The 19,729-nt window shown below is 47.9% G+C and overlaps 2 protein-coding genes across 2 annotated transcripts in view; one reads left to right on the plus strand and one right to left on the minus strand.

Annotated features, from left to right (window-relative positions):
• LOC119396681 (centrosomal protein of 97 kDa) overlaps positions 1–19,729 on the minus strand; it is a 140,121-nt gene that overhangs the window by 107,799 nt on the left and 12,593 nt on the right. The window contains exon 9 of the mRNA XM_037663982.2: positions 14,779–14,893. Coding sequence (XP_037519910.1) covers positions 14,779–14,893 — 115 coding nt within the window. The remainder of the gene's footprint in view (positions 1–14,778; positions 14,894–19,729) is intronic.
• On the plus strand, positions 5,478–7,562 carry LOC119396683 (uncharacterized). The gene has a single exon (XM_037663985.2). The coding sequence runs from the start codon at positions 5,555–5,557 to the stop codon at positions 6,302–6,304; it is 750 nt and encodes a 249-aa protein (XP_037519913.1). The 5' UTR covers positions 5,478–5,554; the 3' UTR covers positions 6,305–7,562.

The following is a 19,729-nucleotide window of genomic DNA, read 5'->3' on the forward strand; positions in this document are numbered from 1 at the left end:
AATGGGATCGTTGTGATCAGGCACATAGTGTATACTTTGAATAAATTCTTCATTTATACCCACAGCGTCGTTTCGTACCTTTTCGTTTGAACACCCCTTGTATATCAGTTGAAATCATTGTTTCGCTGGAAATAAATACAATTTGAACAAGTGACTTGCTTTTTGAGACGGGCTCCAAAAGCAATGAGGTTGGGGGAGGGGTTGGGGGCGTATTGGTTTTACTTCAGCAGGGAATGTGTGCGTGCCGTCGCGACATTCCTAATGCGCTCTCGTGTCACGTAAATCACGCACAAGAGAACGTACTGCATTCTCAAAAATTTTGTTGACTAATTTATATCCCTGTTAAGCTCCGCGCGACTTGATCGACGGCTGCGTAACAAAGCTTGCGACGGGAGGCGCCTTGCTTTCGTTACAAAGAAGAGGTACGCTTAAGAAATCTGCGCGAATAATGAGGACTTTCGCGTCGCGGACCCGTAGGAATGCGGCCACCAGCGAATCGATTCCGTTAGATTTCCCGCAAGTCTGGTCGTGCTATTGTAAAGAGCACATCGTGCGCTGCGCGGGAGACGACATCTAACGCACGGAGCAGCAAATGTTCCCACTCCTCGCGCGTGGCGTCAGCGCTAATTTCGTTCGTTAAAGAGAGCCGAGTCGGCGATCGAGCAGCAGTTACGTTGCTGGAACTCCCACGGTGGTTCTTTTACTGCACGAAGAACGCGCAGTGAAACGCCTCACGAGCCGGATTGGTTGGAATGCGAGACGAGAAGCCGGAGAAGAAGGCACGACAGCGCGCGAAAGAATCCCTCATCGGCGGCTGTGCAGCGGATGGCCGAAATTTTACCTCTCCTCCTCGCCACCGCGCCCTACCGCGCCTCCTCCCCCCGGTAGAGAGCAAGTGAGAAAGAAAGATGGAGGGCTTGTTTCCGGTCATAAAGCTTCCGGTGTTCGCAGCGCCGCCCGGTGCCAAAAACCCGTGTCATATTCGCGGGAGAGAATGAACGAGGGAGAACGAAAAGAAAAACCAAATTTTTCGGGGGGTGCTCGCGGCGGCTGCCCCAGCGACGACGAAGATGTTGTCACCGGAATGGGCCATGTTGTGCTAACTAGCGTTTAGTGCGCGTCGAGTGCACCGAACTGCGCGACCGAGCAGCGAACGTCGACGATCCAGCGCACCCGCCGAGTGACGGACTGACGGAGGCCGAACGGCAGCGGCAAAACAAAACCGCTCTGCCCGGGCTGTGACACGGCATGCCGGCCGAACTACACCGCCGCTCTGCAGCGAGACTCCCGAGGTAGGCGAGGAATCCATCTTTGCCCTCTGTGTGTGTGTGCGGCAGCGGAACCCGCACGACACTCGGGAAGGAAGCGATTCGGCGTCGACGCGCTCGGCCAGCCGCCGATCTTCGCGGGTGACATTTGCGAATTGGCGTTCAGCGGCGCGACGTATGCGCCCTATCAATCAACCGCTCGTCGCCGGCGAAGTCTTGGTGGCCTCCTCGCTACGTTCGGACGACGCCGAAGACCCCAAGGACCGCGAAACACGAGGGAGGTGCGACGCCGACGAGCACCACGTGTGCGCAGCGCTGGCGAACGGGCAGCAGCAACACCCTGGCGCTATGTACGCGCAGAATGGCGATGCCCTAGACGGCGGCGGTCTGACCCAGCCATTGCTAGGCGCTCCGTTGAAGAGACGACGCAGCGAGGACGGCGAGCGCGTCAAGAGGGCTCGCGGTCCCGACTTCCTGCGCGGCTGCGAATCCGACGGAGACCTGCCGAGCAGCGGCGCGCAGTCGACCGCCCAGCACCATCACCACCACCACCATCATCACAAAAAGGCGGCGACGGCGCCGACCGGTGCTGCCGACGAGCACCATCAACCGAACAGCGGAGATGTCCACGGCGTCTGCACGCTCGAGGAAGGCTCGCTGAAACTCAAGATCTCGTTGCACCGGCCGCACGCTGTCACACCTGATGGCTTATCGCCGATGCCAACGGGCAAGCCCCCCAGCGGTGATAAGGCGGCGCATGCAAGCAGCCGGCCGCAGAGCCCTCTGGCCAAGTCCGATGAAGGCACGACGGTTTCCAACACACATTCCCCGACAGCCTTACCCGTCTCGGACAATGCCGGCAGTGCAGTGCAAAAGGCGGAAGCAGTGTGCCCAGTGGTAGACTCTGACTGTGACCCAAAGCATGATGTCTTCGCTTTGCCTCCCAGTCCCGTTTCTCCACTCGTAGTTCGAAAGGTGGAGCTTCCTAAGGCGCCTTCGCCACAGGAGGTAGCCTCAGATTTAACCAAAGATTCGCCCATCACCGATACATACGATACCTCAGCCGCTGCTCTGGACAATGCGATCCAGGTGGACAAGCAGGCAATATGCGGTGGCCCGCAACTCAGGAGCGCTTTACACAAACCTGCATTCAACACTGCCAGTTCAACCACAACTGCATGTCATTCGAACACTGACCTTTTACCGAGTGGCAATCATGCAATCTCCAAAGAGCTTTCGCTTATGATGGACACTTGTGCGCGTGAATGCAACTCAACGGGAGGCCGTTCTCGTAAGAGCACCAATCCTGGTCACTACGTAGCCTACCAAGCACCGCGCAACCGAAGGCGACTCATTCAGGACACTTCGAAGCTGAGAGGCAAGATGAGGAGCCCCATAGAATTTCCCGCAATACAACCTCTCGAGAGCAGAAAATCTCCGCAGAGCTTCCACCACGTGAACATGTCTGTTGGTCAGAATGGCGGCAGAGGCTTTGTGAACCACAACTCAATCTTGGACCACCCGAGTGTGCATGCGAGAATGTTCCCTCCTCCGGGAGCGTCACCTGCCAGGCTAGCTTCGCTGCTCACATCGAACAAGCCGCAAGGACCCTCCGCAGCCAAGCAGTCTGCAGTGCATGGCAAAGCAGGCACGTCATCGGATGTGCATCAGCCACTGGACCTCTCTAAGGCTGTAACCAAGCCCACAGTGCCCAAGAATGCCTGCTCAGCTCAAACTACAGGAGGAAACTACGTTCCACCGATTATGTTGCTCTACATGAGACCTGGCAGCAGGCAGAGACTGGAACACATCGTTGTGAAGCTATGGGCAAAACAAAACATCCCACTTCGGGGCAGGCCTCGTCCTTAGCACACCTATCTGCAAGAACGTGCGACAATGACGGTGTTTATTGAATGGGAGTGCTCGTGCTGCTGGAACCACGGTTGAGTGCAGCTGTAAATTGTGTTTTTGTAGATCGCAAAGTTACGTGTTCGAGATTGGGATGGGCTGGGGAACATCTTGTTACTTTACATTAAAAAAAAGTGTGTAGCAGTATTAATCAACCTGTTGTCTCGCTTCTGTGTGAAACCAAACAACACGCACTAACGTTTTGCATAGAACGTAGTGCGCTTAGGGTTACTGTATATGTATACCTTTAGTGTGCTACCTAGGTAGCATGTACAGTAAATAAGCGCGCCGTACCTGCAACACCACTCATGCAGAAAGCGCATAATAGGCGTTTCTTTTTCTTTTTGAACTCTGAAGACCGCGCAGTAGACGGCCGGTTGCACAACGAAAACGTCGTCGTCAAGACGGAGTCGGTAGGAATATCGAAAGCGTGGCTGAACCGTGAAATGGCGGCCAGTATTACATCAAGGTCAATCTAAATAGGTCGCGAAAGTCGGAACGAAAAGTGGTCGGAAACCTATTGCGACAAACATCAACACCCGCGTGACGATTAAAGCGCTACTAGGTGAGGGGGGGACAAATAATGAAAACAAAAAAATTAATTAAGCGTTTATTTTCATTACTTTTCAATTTATTTGTCACGAATTAAATTAGTAGATTACTTTAATCAAACTTTAGTCTTGGGTATGTGGTTGAGTGGCCAATTTGTTTCGTTTATTTTCAGAAACAGCGGGCACATGGAGGCAGTCTGGTAACATGGGCCAACGGTTTTGCGCACTTTGAGATGCAAATGGCGTCGCTCGTTTTTGCGCAGTAGGTTTGTGCCTGTCGTCCGTAGATATTTCCTCGCATAACCGTTGTTTTCTAGTCGTGGTACTTGGCAGAAGGTAATATAGCCCATCGCAGCCATCGGGAACCGTTTCAGTGACTGTGTTTTGCAGCGCACGGCCGGTGTGCTGTCGCCCTTCGGGACGATGAGTCCGCCACGCTACGCGAAGAAACGCTGCGCTGTCTACGGATGCAAGAGCAACACGTGTGCAAGGTTTGTGTGTGTGACGATGTGGATTGTGTGGCCCGTGACGGGGCGAAGAGGGAACGACAGTTCTGCTCTGCGGTACGCCTTGGAGGGGAAGACGACGAAAAGGAAGGGCGAGCGGGGCGTGCGGCTCGAGGAGTTGGAGCGCGACACGGTTGGAACGGCAGGCCGCTGGTCGGTGGTTCGGGTCGCGACATCGCTTAACCAGGCGTCCGGCAGCCATGTGGACCTGGTGAGCCTGATTCCCGCTCTGCGCCCGGTGCTGACACAGAGACCGCAGCCTAGTCTGTTCCTGGCCTGAGGTCCTGGGGCCCGAGTGGTGTCACGAGGTGGCCGCGGCTCATGTTGGAGACGGGCACCTAACCTGCGCTGCAGTGGCCTGGTGATCTACCGGCCTGCAGTGCCATCATCACCACCACTACCACCTCGCCACGGTCAAGGCAGCGTGACTGTTGACTGCCCAAGGAGTACCGGTGACGACCGACCTCGCCGCAGCGGCAACAGTTCAAACGGCGAGTAGGACAGTTTGTGTGCGAGGCGCGTAGGACGTTTAGGATCTAAATAAGGAATGCTGTAGTGTGTTGTGTGTGAATCGTCAGAGTTATCGGTTGTGTTAAAGTCTGTGTTGTGTGTACAGAATCACCTGACTGCTGATTGAATTATTTCGGATCCTGGGCCCACATTACACCATCACAGTGTGCACGTTGAATTGTTATGCTACTTCTAATTTCTGTGTTATATATTTTGGGGTAATATCCTGTTCAACTGCAATATTTCGCCAATAAAATACACCTTATTTATCAAATCTGTCTTTTTCGTCTTCCCGTTATCTTGCAGGCTTCCATTATGGAGCCGTCATAGTGATAAGAAAAAGAACATGCAGCTATAAAAAAAAGTAAGAAGCGGCGCCCTGTCAAAAAATTTCATAATTTCGCGCCCATCGCGTTAAAACGTGACGTCATTTCCGCTTCCGGTTATGACGTCATCTTTTTCTTTTTTTTTAATTCTGTTTGTCCCCTCCTCATATAGATGGCGACTGTTGCAACAACTAGCCACCGGCTTGACACGTGGGCTTCTACGGAAGTTACGCTACCAGTTTACATATACCTTGATTACATCGCGACAATTTTTTAACGAAGCATTTTTTTTTTTTTAAAGGCGGCAAAATCTCACCCCCGCTTGCGCCGCGGGGTGGCGAGGAGGAGTGGCGCACGCAAGCGCGAGCGCCGCGACGCGTGGCGCCCTCCCTGAACGACCGGAGCAGGCGGAGGTCTTTTACCCCGTTCGCGCACAGGGGCGAAACACGCATCGGCAGCGGCCGCACACGAGCGAGCGCTGCGCGATGACGCCGGCCGCGAAGAAGGGCAAATACGACGCCAAGTTCAAGTTGCAGGTGATAGAGTTCGCCGAGCGATTCAGCAATCGCGCGGCGGGCACCAAGTTCGGCCTCAACGAGTCCACCATCCGCGGCTGGCGCAAGGTGAAGAAGGCGGCCACCACCACACCGCCAGCCACGCCGCCGCCGCGCGGTCATGCGACAACGGCCGCCCTGGGATGGCACCAGCAGCCTCAGCACCAGACCCCTCAGGTGACCGCGTACTGCGTCCCGATACCCCCCGGAGAGCAGCGGGTGCGTGCCGAACCCTGGCCGCGCGATACCTCCTGGTGCGGAGGCGAGCCCGCACGTGCGCTGGCAGCCGCCGATGCGAGCACGCACTACCGGAAGTGTCCGGCGCGCGAGCCGCAGGCCAGCGAACCGCCGTCCCCGGCGCGGGCCGCAGCAGCACCCGCGTTCCTGCCCTGCGAGTACCCGCACGGCTACGCGCCCCTCGTGCCTCATCATGCCCCGTTTCAGCAGCCACCCCCAGCCCCGGCGCCATCGGTGAAGCGCGTCCTGCTGAGCGGCAGCGACTACGGCAACGGCTTCCCCGAGGTGTCCGTGCCGTTTACGGTGATCGCCGAGAAGGCCCTGCGCGCGATCTGCGATCAGCGAGGCCCGGCTGCGCCGAGCCCGGCGTGCGCCTCGAACCGCGAAGTGTTCGCCAGCTTCCTGGGACTGACGCCCAACAGACTGGTGGACAACGTGACGTGACCGACCAAGGCTGCGCGCCGGCAGCAGCCCCGGGCTCCGGTCGGGGCGGCGGGCCCGGAGTAGCCGCGCACGCGGTCCCAACACCACCCGTTGTAGTCAACGCCGCCCGCCATCTACTCCCTCCTCGCGAGGCCAGAGGCCCGGGGTCGCCAACCGGACCACGTTTCCTGCGGCCGACCCGAAAAAATTTGTCCCCGCAGGAGGGGGGAGCACGCCTGATCACGTCCTTCGAGAGACTGGCCTCGCGCGCGCGCACGCCAGAAACGTGCTTCTCTACTTAGCTCAGTGCAATACTTGATGTCCTTTTCGACGTTGGCGATGAGGCGTCTCCGCGAGCACTTTATTATGCAACGCGCTCTTGCCTTATTCTAAAAAAAAAAAAAAAAATGCCCTTGCCCTCCGGACTTGCCATGCCGATCGCGCGATTGCTTTTCTTCTTTATTTTTTTTTGCGTGAAATATGGCGCGCGAAACGGCTCCGCGGTTGGTGAAAATAAAAATGAACTCCGAGCTCGTTCGAACGCGCACACGTTTTCCTGTGCAATCAGTGCCACTTTACTGCACCTAACTACTTCGCACTTTGCTTCTTTCTTGTCGAATAATCGATGCACACTGGATTCATAACAGACGGCGACATTTCTTTGTCTACTTGCTTTTCTTCCCTTAGGAAACATAAGGTGTGTGTATATATAAATGGATATATTAGAACAGACAAGAGTTTTCATATAGAGCTATTGCTTATTATAATGACGAGGCATTACCTGGCTGTGCTCGACAGATGCCCGTTATTTTTGACTGGCTCGCTAAGGTGCTGAGCGAAGTGCTTACTTAAGATGACAGGAGCTGGGTGGCCTTAATGTGTTGGCCACGTGAATGTGATGTTTGCGTGCATGCTCTAACCTGCCAGTGGTGTGCTTTCGAAAGCTCCGTGCAAGCCAGCTGCCACTGTTGTGAGAACAAACGAAAAAATAATGCCTCTGTCTGCTCAACGAATAGTCCCTGGTGAAAGACGCTTGTGTTCGCCACAGTGTCGAGTAGGCGTGTTCCCTACGAGCTGTCTTCCACGAGACAGTCCACATTCCAGTCTCCAGCCGTCCTGTATTGTAGGTGCATAACGTACTGCTCAAAGTTGCCTAACTGTCGCTCCTCCCCGACTGTTATGTTCGTCGGACAAAGCTGTTAAACCTGTGCCTGGACAAGTGCTCTGTATCGATTGTGCAAACAACCTGGATGCAATTAAAGGATGACATCTCTTTTTTGCTGGATTCCTCGATTGCGTATCAATGTTTCGTCGTGTAAAAAGGGCAAGAGGAATCTTGCCTCCTGTGCCTTGCATTGCTATCGGCACGATAGTGTCAAGAATGAGTGGCTCGCAGGTGTGACCACATGGACGTTCCGACAAATAACTTCTTGAACTTGCCCCTCTTGCTCATTATATAAGTGTACCTGATTTAATCAGAGGTGGTGGCACAATGGTGAATGAGAATGATAAACTTCAAGCTTGCAGAAACTACAATGTAAGCACAAGCAAGGAGGCAGAACATGACCTAATAAGGCGAGGTTCGTAGGAATGCCACTAAGCAAGGGAAAATTGCTGTACCCCTAATATTAGCACAACGCTACAAATAGAACTGTCTCCCATCTCCTTTAATGGCTTCGTTTGTGGCAGCTTTTCAGTGAGTGAAGCTATCTTCCGGACTTTTGCAGAATATTCGTACCTAAACCCTAACTCGGATCACAAGGCTTAATAAACAACATAAACAAACATACTGCATGCTATTGTTCAACGTAACTTTCTTTCAAGGTTAAAAGGGCACTGATGGAAAAGGTAAAGCTAGGCTGTTAAGTTACGTTCCTGCAAGACTAGAAATTTCAGTATTGCCATGATTAGCATCTTACTGAGATGGAAAAGCCGCAACAATGAAAGATGACTCGCAGTTATTCGACTGGCTTCTCAAGCCATCGTGAGATTTGGGCAGTGCCTGCTCAGGATTAACTGATCGCTTATGAATAAACAAGCACCTACACAGCGATACAAAGAAACCAAATACTCAATCTAGTGAGTTATATGAACTTATCTTTCTAAAAAACAATAACAGCCCCGTATTTGCAAAAGCACTTCTGCTTGGGTGTGAGGTTCAATAGGAGAAAGCTTGCCCTTCGTGTTTCTCTGCTAATAATTGACGCCCAAATAACTGTGGCAAGCGTCACGACAAAACAGCATAATCTGAGTGGCATGTTTCTCAGATGACCACAGCACAATGCATGGTCCAGGAAAACAACATTCAGAAACTACAGTTGAATAAAAAAAGCTACAAATTATTGAAAGACCGCTGAATAAAGATCACCGTTAGGCTGAACTCTAAATACTCCTTTTAAGCACATGTAGTACCAATGAATCATCTTGCAAAAATCTGCTGATTGCCATCTAATCCCTGTGCCGATTTTTTTATAATAGCAGCCTCTATTTGAGCCCTGGCATCTTCTTTTCAATATCCACGTATATTTAATAATTACACACAGTGTTCAAGGATACAGCAGCAACATCTAAGCGGTGATGAGGGGCTAAATGTCAGCTTTTGAACTGCTGCATTAATTTTGATGAAAATTTCAGAGATGGCTCATCTTCTTGATATTAGGATATACTCCAATTTTAAGCACCATAGCACGAATACAAAAGAACCTAAAGCTGTTATAATGATCAATCATGTATGCTAATCTATAAAAACTATCATTTCAAAAATAATTAAAATGTACGAGTTATATCATTTTAAGTCCTCTAGAAGATTTGTAGTGCAGGATAAGGACAGTCACCTATTTTTTATGACGTTTCTGTAAAAATGCCATCGCTCTAAAAGCGAAGATTATTTTTTTCCTTGTCACTGCATGTCAGACTAGTGAATTTTTTTTTGTGTTAGAAACTACTTAGGGATCAGAAAAGTACCTTATCTTGTTCTTGACAAAATTTCAGTCTAGAAACAACGTTGTAAGCAGTGTTTGGCAAAGCAGTTTGGAAATGACAGTTTTCCTCAGAGGCTCATTCTCCCCTAAAATGCAAACTGAGAAAAATGAGTTTAAAGATTTCACATCATGCTATTTATTTTGATGGTCAAAAAAAATTTGTCAAAGTGACCTCCTGCATCAATACGGCCTTCCTCATCAACATTACACTGTTCTGTGACAATTTCATGCAATCGTCTTCAATTTCTTGCAGCTTTCGAGCTGTGAATATTGCTGACAACACGTGTTGGTCACAAAACGGACCACGTGCTGATCACAATGAACTACCAGGAAAATGAAGATACGAGTGGCATACAAACAAAGCAGCAGAAACTCAGAATTGGCGTGAAAGCAGCGGCGGATGGTCACGTGATACGTTTCCGCCAATTTGAGCTTCAGTTCCAGTTTTCCAGCGACGCTGCTGTCAGCGCGCGGCTCAAAGTGTGCCTTTTTAATTTATTTGTTTGTCCTCTGATGCACTCTCGACAGAAGGTCTTCTGTGACAAAGAAGCGCGAAAAACAAACAATCTAACACGGGCATTCACTTCACGTTCTGCTTCTTGCTCGCTTTGCAGCCACGTCTTGAAAGGGGCACTTCAGAGATGCCCCCCCCCCCCTCCCAGCAAATTCGCGCCCCTCTCGTTTTATTATTTTCTGCTGTACGGATGACAACCAAACTTGGTGAGCATGTTCTTTAATGAACCATCCTTCCAAACCAAGTCAAATTTAAAAATGCATATCTTTTTCAAAAATCGTGTTTTTAGCCCCCCTTAAGGAGCCAAACGGGACCAGCACTTCTGCGCATAAGAGCCAGTAAAACAATCGCTAGTCAAAACATGTCAACAAAGTTCTAATATGCTGCCTCAGATGAAACTTGGCATTACTTTTTGCTGTCACCTTACAAGTAGGCTCGTGACATCAAAATCGGTCATCAGAGAAAATAAAGAGAAAAATTCTAAGCGAAACACAATCACTTGAAGTCGAGTCCTAGTGACAAGACTGCAAGAGAGAACAATCCAGGAAAGGAAAAGTTGCAGTAGGGGAGAGTTGCAGCTACAGTGATGATTGCTTATTGATGGTGTATTAACGATGACAGTTAGATTTGGCATTCATAAATGCACACTGAGGTTTCAATAGATGCAACAGGGGAGGAAGCGAGATCAGTTTTAACTACCTGAAAGCTCGCTGAAGACTACCCTGACTACTCGACATAATGCTCAGTAGCAGAACAATAGAGAGCCATGACGGCAATTGGTGTGTAATGTGCCAAACCAACACAGGGCTCTCGGGGGTGCTGTAGCGGAGTTCCAACAGATTAATTCGGACTACCTCAATTTCTTACAACGTTCTCAAGGCCTTGCCAATTTCTACATTTGATACCACCCCCCCCCCTTACCCACCCACCATCCCCTGTAACGGGACCACAGTAACTGACAAGTGAGCCCATAAATTCACAAATGGCAGCAGAGATCAAAAAGCTGTCATGACAAACTCCACTGATCATTCCTTGATATTTTTATTTTCAAGAGAAAAGATGGAGCAGCGAGTAAACATTTGAAACTTTCTAATAATGAATCGAATGGTACTATATAATTTGATTCAGTCTTCAAATGATGTAGTTGCTATTTATAAATATGAATATTTTGCAGAGTTCTTGAATATTTTAAAATGTCAAATGTTCAATACAAAACATTGGAGCAAAACAATGTAAAATGATGAGGCACGAGTCTGACATGACAAGGCTGTGCAGTGAGCTATGAGGAATGCAGTAAAGGGCTTCAGGTTAATTTTTATCAGATGGGTTTCTTTAATATTGAGCTAGGCGTGAAAACTACGGGGGATTTTTTCCCCACTCTGTTAAATCAAAAACGCCGCTGTCCTTGGTGCGAATTGAGTCGTGAGCCTCCTATCCAGCAACGCAACATGAAAGCTAAAAAGGAGTTGCCCCACATCAATGCCACGTCAGTATAGTCATTATGTAACTTCAGTGGAGGTCACAATCACGCAAACTGAAAATGCAGCCAGAGAAAACGCAAGACAAGTTAGCTGTTATGTGTCTGGAAATAACATAAAGGGAAACAAAGCACGCATAAAGAAATTTTTCCACAGGCGAGGACCAAACCCACACCTACCACATTAAGCATACAGTGCTTGACCAATCGATCGGTGACAGTGGAGGTTTTCTCGCCCACTTTTTTGGGTGTTTGTGCATATTAACAAGACCAGCCATGAGAATGTTACCCAGTGCCTCTTATGGCCAAGGTACTGGGTATGGAATATCCTTTTATCACAAGTGTCCCAGAGTATGCGAGTTTAGGAGCAGGCATTTGGACTAGTATTACATTATGGGGCCCTGCTATATAGTATGTGAGAAGAATAGCTGAATTCAAAGGAATGAACATGCCATTCTTTTTTTTTTTTTAGTGAAGGTTACCGACACATTCTCAAGAGCAGTGAATGTATGCAGAGCACAAAGTGCTGATGCACTGTGAGAAAATAAAATTGAAAAGACTGATTAACACTACCTGCATTATATAAAGAAACTATCTATGGCAAAATGGACATCCAGGGGTGTGGTGTGTTGTGCCCATCTTAGAGTACTAGTTTGGACTAGTTGGTAAGAATTCACGGTAAGGTTGTTTGCATGCCACTTATAGAACAAGGATAAGACTGAACAAACACTAGTTGAATCCAGTTGAAATTAATTAAACCTGAAATTAAATCCAGTTGAAAAGTCTGTGCTTGTGTCGGTTCACTTCTTGCCCTCGTTCTTTAAGGTTGAGCAAATAACCTCACCATGAAGTGCCCATCTTGCTGAGGTTATGGCACAGACAAAATGCAGGAAGTTCCCACTATGTCACAGAAAGATTGGCACAGCTCAGCTGGTCGATCCTCAAGTCTTCTGACTAATGCCGGTTACTTTCTCTCCCTCTCTCTCTTTAGTTCTTTCTCTCTCTGTCTTTCTTCCCTTTCTTTCTATGCTTTACTCTCTCCCATCCTCTTCACCCTCGCTTCCCTTTCCCACCCACTTGTTATACTATACTATACGAGGCTATGCTAAGCTCTGCTCGCGTGCTTGGATAGCGGAGTGTTTACAACACTCGCTTTCCGATCCTGATTACGCCAATTTTAATTTTTAGTGGACCAGCGGTGAGTAGTGGGACTTGCCCAATTTCTGTGGCACATACCCGTTCATGATGACGATAGTTTTTTTTTTGTGGTCATCCATTTTACCTCGAGCTATGACCGATTCGCCCTTAAAGACTAAGACCAGGGCCTTTTGTGGCAGAGGAAAAGCAGGTTTACCACCGAGGACTATGTCTGAGACTAACTCGGGTGGAGCAATAAAATATACAGCAGCTGTTCTCAAAATTTTGGCAACATCTGCACTTCGGAAGTTGCACACCATAGTGGGCACACAGTTGCCGGTAGACGCAGGCTTCTTTCGTGTTGTTATTGGTTTGCAGGCTTCTTTCGTGTTGTTATTGGTTTGCAGGCTTCTTTCGTGTTGTTATTTCTCACACCAACAAAGAGAAAATGATGCCCTCATGTGCAGTAAAGAGAGCTGTTCGTTCAAAAGTACAGTCACAAGTCATAACATACGACATCACTGAACAATGCCACAAGTTCGTGCTCGGTGAACATTTTATATCCATCTCCTTTTCTTCATTCAACACTCAGTTTCCCTGCCTTCCTGGAATACACAGCAGTCTTATTCGTCCTTAAACTCTGCCGTTCTGAAATACTCGCTACATAACCATGCATTTGGTAACCCTGTGAAAAGATTATCTGCAACAACACAGAGTGTTAATGTATGTTAATGGTCACATTATCAATTAAAAGCAGGAGAGTACGAATATACACCTTCCAAAATGCATAAGGTACAGGTTACTACTTCGTCTAAATCACATGAAAGTAGCTGCAGTTCACATCATGAAACCATATCCGTTCTGTTGTAAGCTATGTGGTGCTGGTTTCCATAAAGGACATCGCTTCAAAGCAAGAGGACATTACAAAATTTCATAGAGTATATGTAAAAATGGCAATGTGATGCAGAGGGGTCATAGCAGCTCTGGTTTTGCCAACACACAACTTGGCAAGCCTTGAGACATGAAATCTTTCCATAACAGCACAGTCATTGTTGCCGAGTATGTTAGTGTCACATATATTTATTATGGTCAATGGGCGAGATGTGTCACTGCGGCACCAGTTAATCAGCGGAACTTCTGAATCACTGAATGATTATGCCCTTAAATTTAGAGGACTCCGTATTGTGCAGTACCTGTTCTAATTTTGCCTGCAGGTATCTTGAGAAATGACATGGTGCAGGTGTTGAAATAAGCTTGCACTCTCACGTTCCTTCTCAATAAGCTCGTTTGTCTTAAATGTTTCCAAGATTGGCATGACGCGAGTGACAACAGTTTAGGCAGGCAACATTGTTGTTCTTTTTATTTTTCTGCCAGATTTCTAAACAATGTGGAAGGAAAGAGAGCAACAATTTTGTGCATGACTGTGTGTGTATATCCCGATTTGCCATGCAATACTTTGAAAGGAGTAACAGATGTTTTAAAAGTGAGCACCTCACCACTTGCAAGTGTTCTGGACAACAGAACGGATATGGTTTCACGCATTACAACTTTGCAATATAAACACCTGCCCTCAAGTCAATAATTAAAAAGTTAATTAACAAGTTTGTGTTAATTAGTTGCAACAGTGTCATTTTAACTGCAGCAAAGTATTTCCACCTCGACGCAGAGTTCATGTGCAAAAAGGATGGGAGCCTTACTGTCAGGAATTTCATAAAAAATCTGTATTGTCTAAAAAAAAACAGCCTGTAGGAGATATCTGGTGAAAATAAGATGGCACCGAATGTTGAAGACAGAAGGTTCAGCCTAAAAGGGAACTGCCTCAGTGGCGTAGGCAGGATTTTTTTTTTTTTTTTGGGGGGGGGGGCACCTCTTTCATTCGACATTGGGTCTGGCCAGCTAAGTGGGGTCGAGTGTCATCTTGTGCTGTGTATCCCATGGGGGAAAAAATTTCGAGGGGGGCACAGGCCCAATGCGCCCCCCCCCCCCCTGGCTACGCCACTGAACTGCCTATGTCAGTTTCAAGATGTAGCAAACAAATGTGAGCAGAACGTTTGTACTATATACAAGCTCTGTTCTATTAGCAAATGGTGGGTGCCTCCTGTTAAACTGCTTTTTATGTCCTATGGAAGCACGCTCTTGTGTAGTCTGGGATACATGTAACCTTGTGAAAGAAGCCATGCTGTACACTTGCCTCTGAGGCCAGAGTAGTACTGAAACTGTTGAGCATTAAACCTTTCTACGTTTCTTCCGAGAGCTGTGCACGTCTGACATGAACGAAGGCCACCACTCCTCAACAATGACGAGGTAACTTAGCTGCACGTGAACTCTTGGATGCAGGCCAGCGTGTACTAAAGCACATTTCAGTGAAAAGGAACGGGCAACTTACCTGGTCAGCACCAGTGAGTGGGCACACTTGTGACAGGTACTCAACAAGCACCAGGTGGTCACCCAGATGGAAACAGCGCCCTTTCCCCTGGCTGTACAACCACTCGGCCTTTAGGCTGCAACATGCAGAAGACAGTGACAACACTGCTAGATGAATGAAAGAGAAACTTGTAACTTGTTATCTAAACAAGAACAGCACAGAACTTCAAAGGAAACCTTTATGAGCTTCCATTCCAGCCTTACACTACTTTCGCATAGCTGTAGCCTTTCAATACGATGATCAGAACAGACAAGGCGATATGAAAAGGACAGATTTGCGGCACAAAAGCGAAATGTGCAAGAAATCCTGGTGTAGAAGAAATTAAATGCGTAAGAGCTACTTGGTTTGCACTCAACATGGCAAACTGCACAGATGCTGGGACAAGCGTTGCTAACAGGAAAGATTCACTCTCGATTGTATCACTGGTGTCGTCATTTGTGCTGAGTGCTATGTAGAATGCTAATTAATCAGCCCAACTTAGAAGCATTGTGCAGGCTTTCTCTTTCAAGAAAATTCCTGCAGACTGCAAATTTCTTGAGAACTCATTTTTTAGGCAACAAAACCATCTTATGTGAGTTCTTTATTTATGTTACAAAGTTGGCATAGTGTGGAAGAATAACACAGTGCTGCCGTGTCACCATGTTCATGTTTCTTTCTCATGTGCTCATTGACCACATTACTCACGTTATGTGAACGTATATTTAGAGGGTTTTACGATAATAAGACCTGTTACAGTCAAATCTGAATGCACCCAACACAGTAATAATGACATGGTGAAACTTGTAGCGCAGAAAAAAAGACACGGACAAAGTAGGTGACGACTGGATGATGCGCTTACAAAGTCCAGTCGTCACCTTCCTTGTCAGTGTCTTTTTTGTGCGCCACAAGTTTCACCATGTATCGCCACCAACAAGCCCATTCTTACGTCCTTTCAAGTAATGATGAACTGTGAGATATATTGAAGTTTAAAGATTTTTTCCGTTACACTTTATTTTAATGAACCTTATTCTACTACAGTGAAACCTCGGTGATACGATCACAGGTCATACGAATTTCGGGGTGATACGAATTTTTCGTTGGTCCCGGCCAATGCCATTTGCCTGCAATGTAATGGAGTACGGTTGTTGCGAACCGATTTTCACCCAGCAACGTTTGATACGAACGTACGCTGTCGCAGAAGACGCGCCAAGCACGTGCGAGCGCGGCAACGCAAGCGTGGGCATGCGCGCCGCACCGCCAAATCGTCAGAATCACGGTTTAAAGAAAACACTTTTCTTACGGTCAGAATAAAATTTCAGAGACGCGTCATGGCCTCCGAGATTGTGTGCGTGAATCTTTGAGGCTCTTATGTGCCTCCGTGTGCCTTCGCGTTTAGATTACAGAGCATATTAGCGCCATGCTTTTTTTTTTTCTAACGCGTCGACGAGGGCTGATGTCGTTGTACTGCATTTACACGTGCCTGCCTCGTGCATCAGACATCCTATGAAAGGTGGACGAGGACCGAAAGAAGGCGAGGACGGTATTGGCGAAGGAGTCAGGCCTCACAACGTCCACATGCGCGACCGTTGAGGTCACACTTGTGCGGGCATGGCCGTAAATCTCCCCAAAAATATTCCCAACACCTCCGCGATAACAAAATCATAACACAGGACCATGGTTCTGTAATTTTGTGGCCTTGATCCATCGCAACAAAGCGCTTCTTTTATTACTTTCGATTCAGCAGTCCGGTGTCATGCAAAAAAGTATACTAAACTTTGGAAGGGGCTACTGCTCTCGCGGATGACACCGCACCTGGTTCATTAATTAAATACGCGTGCATGGGCCGTATTTGTACGAGTTCTGGTATGATTGCCGACATCTGACGTTGCTGCGGCCCTGAAAGACAATAAATGAAAATGTACGCCAGCTTTCTTTTGTCGCATGCTAACTTTCCATGCTCTCTGGTGATACGAATTTTGGATGATACGAATATTTTTGGTGGTCCCGTGAGATTCGTATCACCGAAGTTTCACTGTATAATGCATCTGAAATGCAAACGCTGCGACTATAGTGACTACATATAGAATGTACAGGTGACAAGGCATCAGTAGGGCAGACAACATTCAGCCTATTTAGCCTTGCCATCCAAGACCCTACTATGAGTAAAAAAAGACAAATAAATAAACAAATAGGATAAACAGCAGAGCAAGCAATTGTTTCCTTGCACATTAAGATATGTCTTCCACTAACGAAAACATCAAATATCGAGCAAGCACAACTTACAATCACCAATTCTACGTGCATGCACATGTACATTCAGCTGGCCCACAGGTAAGTCAACATGCCATGTATTACAACGATCATATGCTTGCACATTAAGGCTGGTGCTAAATGCATGTGCAATTTGTAATTGTTCACATGCCATGAATTGGTGCAGTAAGCCATTATTGTGCTGCCAAGATCAGCAGCAGATGCTTTGCTAGCACATCGAAGGAATTCATGAAACCACCTTGATAACTTGGGATAAATGGTTTCTGTTGAAATTTATGTTTATCAGCACAAGAACTGACACAGGATGATGACACAAGCAGATACGCTGACTTATATTTGTCCCTTAAGACTTTAACCAGTGTCAGTTTTTATGCCAGTTGCACCAATAAACATGTATTTCGGAGGAACTGAACGTACGTTTACTTCGCATAGGCCCGGCAGAAATATTCTTTTTCACCAATGTAGTGTGTGCTTATAATGAATATTACATATAAAAAAGGTATTTTCATGCTGGATCAAACCTCACTCAAAAGTACTTACTCAAGTTTCTGTCTTGTGCACAAGCTGGATCAAACCTCACTCAAAAGTACTTGAGTGTATTTCTGTCTTGTGCACAAAACACCACTCTAATACCTTGAAGCAAATATAATACACTCTGAAAACCAGGCTCCTTGTACTATATTGTTAACAAGTTGTAACAATATTCATGGAAAAGAAAAATCTGACTGCTGTAACAGGTTACATGTTCTCAGTGATGCTACCGAGGACTTCTGATTTGGAGCAATTTTTGGAGCAGCAAAATTTCCGTTTTGGAGCACTTTGGAGCAGCAAAATTTTCATCTTGGAGCACTTTGGAGCAGATAATTTTGCATCTGGGAGCACTTTGGAGCAACGAATTTTATATCCTGGAGTGCAATAGAGAAGCACATTGCATTAACATTCAAGCACCTGAGTATTATTATGGGGCTCTTATGAAGGCTAGAAATATTTCGATTCATTGCAAATCTCATAGAAAAAATCATCTCAGGAGCATAGGCATGCGCACAGGGGGGGGGGGTGGCAGGGGGGGCGGCCGTTTCCCCCCCTAATCACCTAAGAGGGGGGGCGCAAAATCTGCCCCGTACATTGACCCTTGCGATAGCAATTATATGGACACTCTCGGCGGATTTTCGCCGTCGCCGTTGCCGTAATTTTCCGTATAAAGGCCAAATTAATAACATCACCACGCGCATTCTAGCCGTGGGTAAAAGCTCGCGAGCGCTGGCGACGAACGCGGCTGAAGCGGAGATTAAACTAGGCGGCCGTCTGTCTCCGCCGCACGGACAGCGCATGAGATAACATCTTCATGCGTGCGGGCCTGCCGTCAATTGCTCATCAAACAGAGAGGAAACGCCCCGCCCGTCTTTCGTAAGGAGCACGAAGGGACGCCAGGGCAGCGGAAGGAGGGGGGGGGGCACATCGTTCGAAGGGCGCAGTCGCTTGCGCGCGCGCTATCTCGAGGCATCAGGAGACGACTCGTAAACTTGCTGTCCTCTCAACGCTTACTTCGCGTTTAGAAACTCAGAGCATGAAAACGCTTCGGTTCCTGGAGGGGCCATTTTCCCTTAAGCCAGCGTTTTGTTGAGTTACGCGAGATCGGATCCAAAAGAGTTAGCTGCTAGTCTTATTTCGTTTCACAATACAATTTTTTGGTATCGCATTCATTGCTTCGCCCTTAAGCGAAACTGAGTTTTTTTTAACCGTCAGCTATTGACCCTCGAAAGCGCGGGGCGGACGTGTAACATGGCGTAGCCGCTTCACTGTGGGCCGTCAGCGACGGGCCCGCTACTGACAGCTGCGCATTTGCGGCTGCTCCGACCAGGAGATATGATTTTACTAATGAGATGACAGTTTTAAAAAAGCAAGCAAAGAATTCGATTCGGAACACTAGCACTGACGAGCTCGAAAGGGCAGGGCCTTTTAGGGGGTATTTACCGCAGAGTGATTACAAACTCGGACGTGCTGGCGGAAGAAATTACGAAAAAGCTGTTCTGGATGAAGATCCATGGATAAAGTATATCTGAGGAAAAGTGTCAACGCGTTTCCACCGTTCGCGTGCTCTTCCATAAACGCGAAGCAAGGAAAATTCGATATTGTCCCATATATCTACTGCGAGCGATCCCACATTTCATTCCGCGATGTCCGGATACAGAAGTGACAGACATTTTAGCGGCACTCATGTAGTTATTACTGAACATTGCTTTCCTTACGTGCCTTGGGACGCTTGAAACGAGCTATCAGCAGCGTTTCTGGAACAGACGACGTCCGCCGATGAATCGCCGTCCCACTTTCGCGCTACCGATAGGCCAGACGTCACGAGCCTCTGCGGAGAGCGCGTTTTGCTGTCGAGCCGACTTGCAGAACAGGAGCTGCGTCGGCACCGTGCATGGCATCGTGGCTTACTCGGAACGCACGCGCGAGCGCTATTTATTCAGCGGAATAATTCTTGGTCCATGATTGCGACTTTATTGGCAGCCCCAAGATCGAGCTGCACATGTTCTGACGCGCCGGCGATGCGATTGCCGGTGATAGACGCCCCCAAACCCGAGACTTTGGCGCAGTTTGGCGCAAATTTTGTCGATATTATCAGGATGGCGCAGTAAATACAATTTGGCGCAGTTGG

Source organism: Rhipicephalus sanguineus, chromosome 6, assembly GCF_013339695.2.
Source record: "Rhipicephalus sanguineus isolate Rsan-2018 chromosome 6, BIME_Rsan_1.4, whole genome shotgun sequence".
NCBI lineage: Eukaryota > Metazoa > Arthropoda > Arachnida > Ixodida > Ixodidae > Rhipicephalus > Rhipicephalus sanguineus.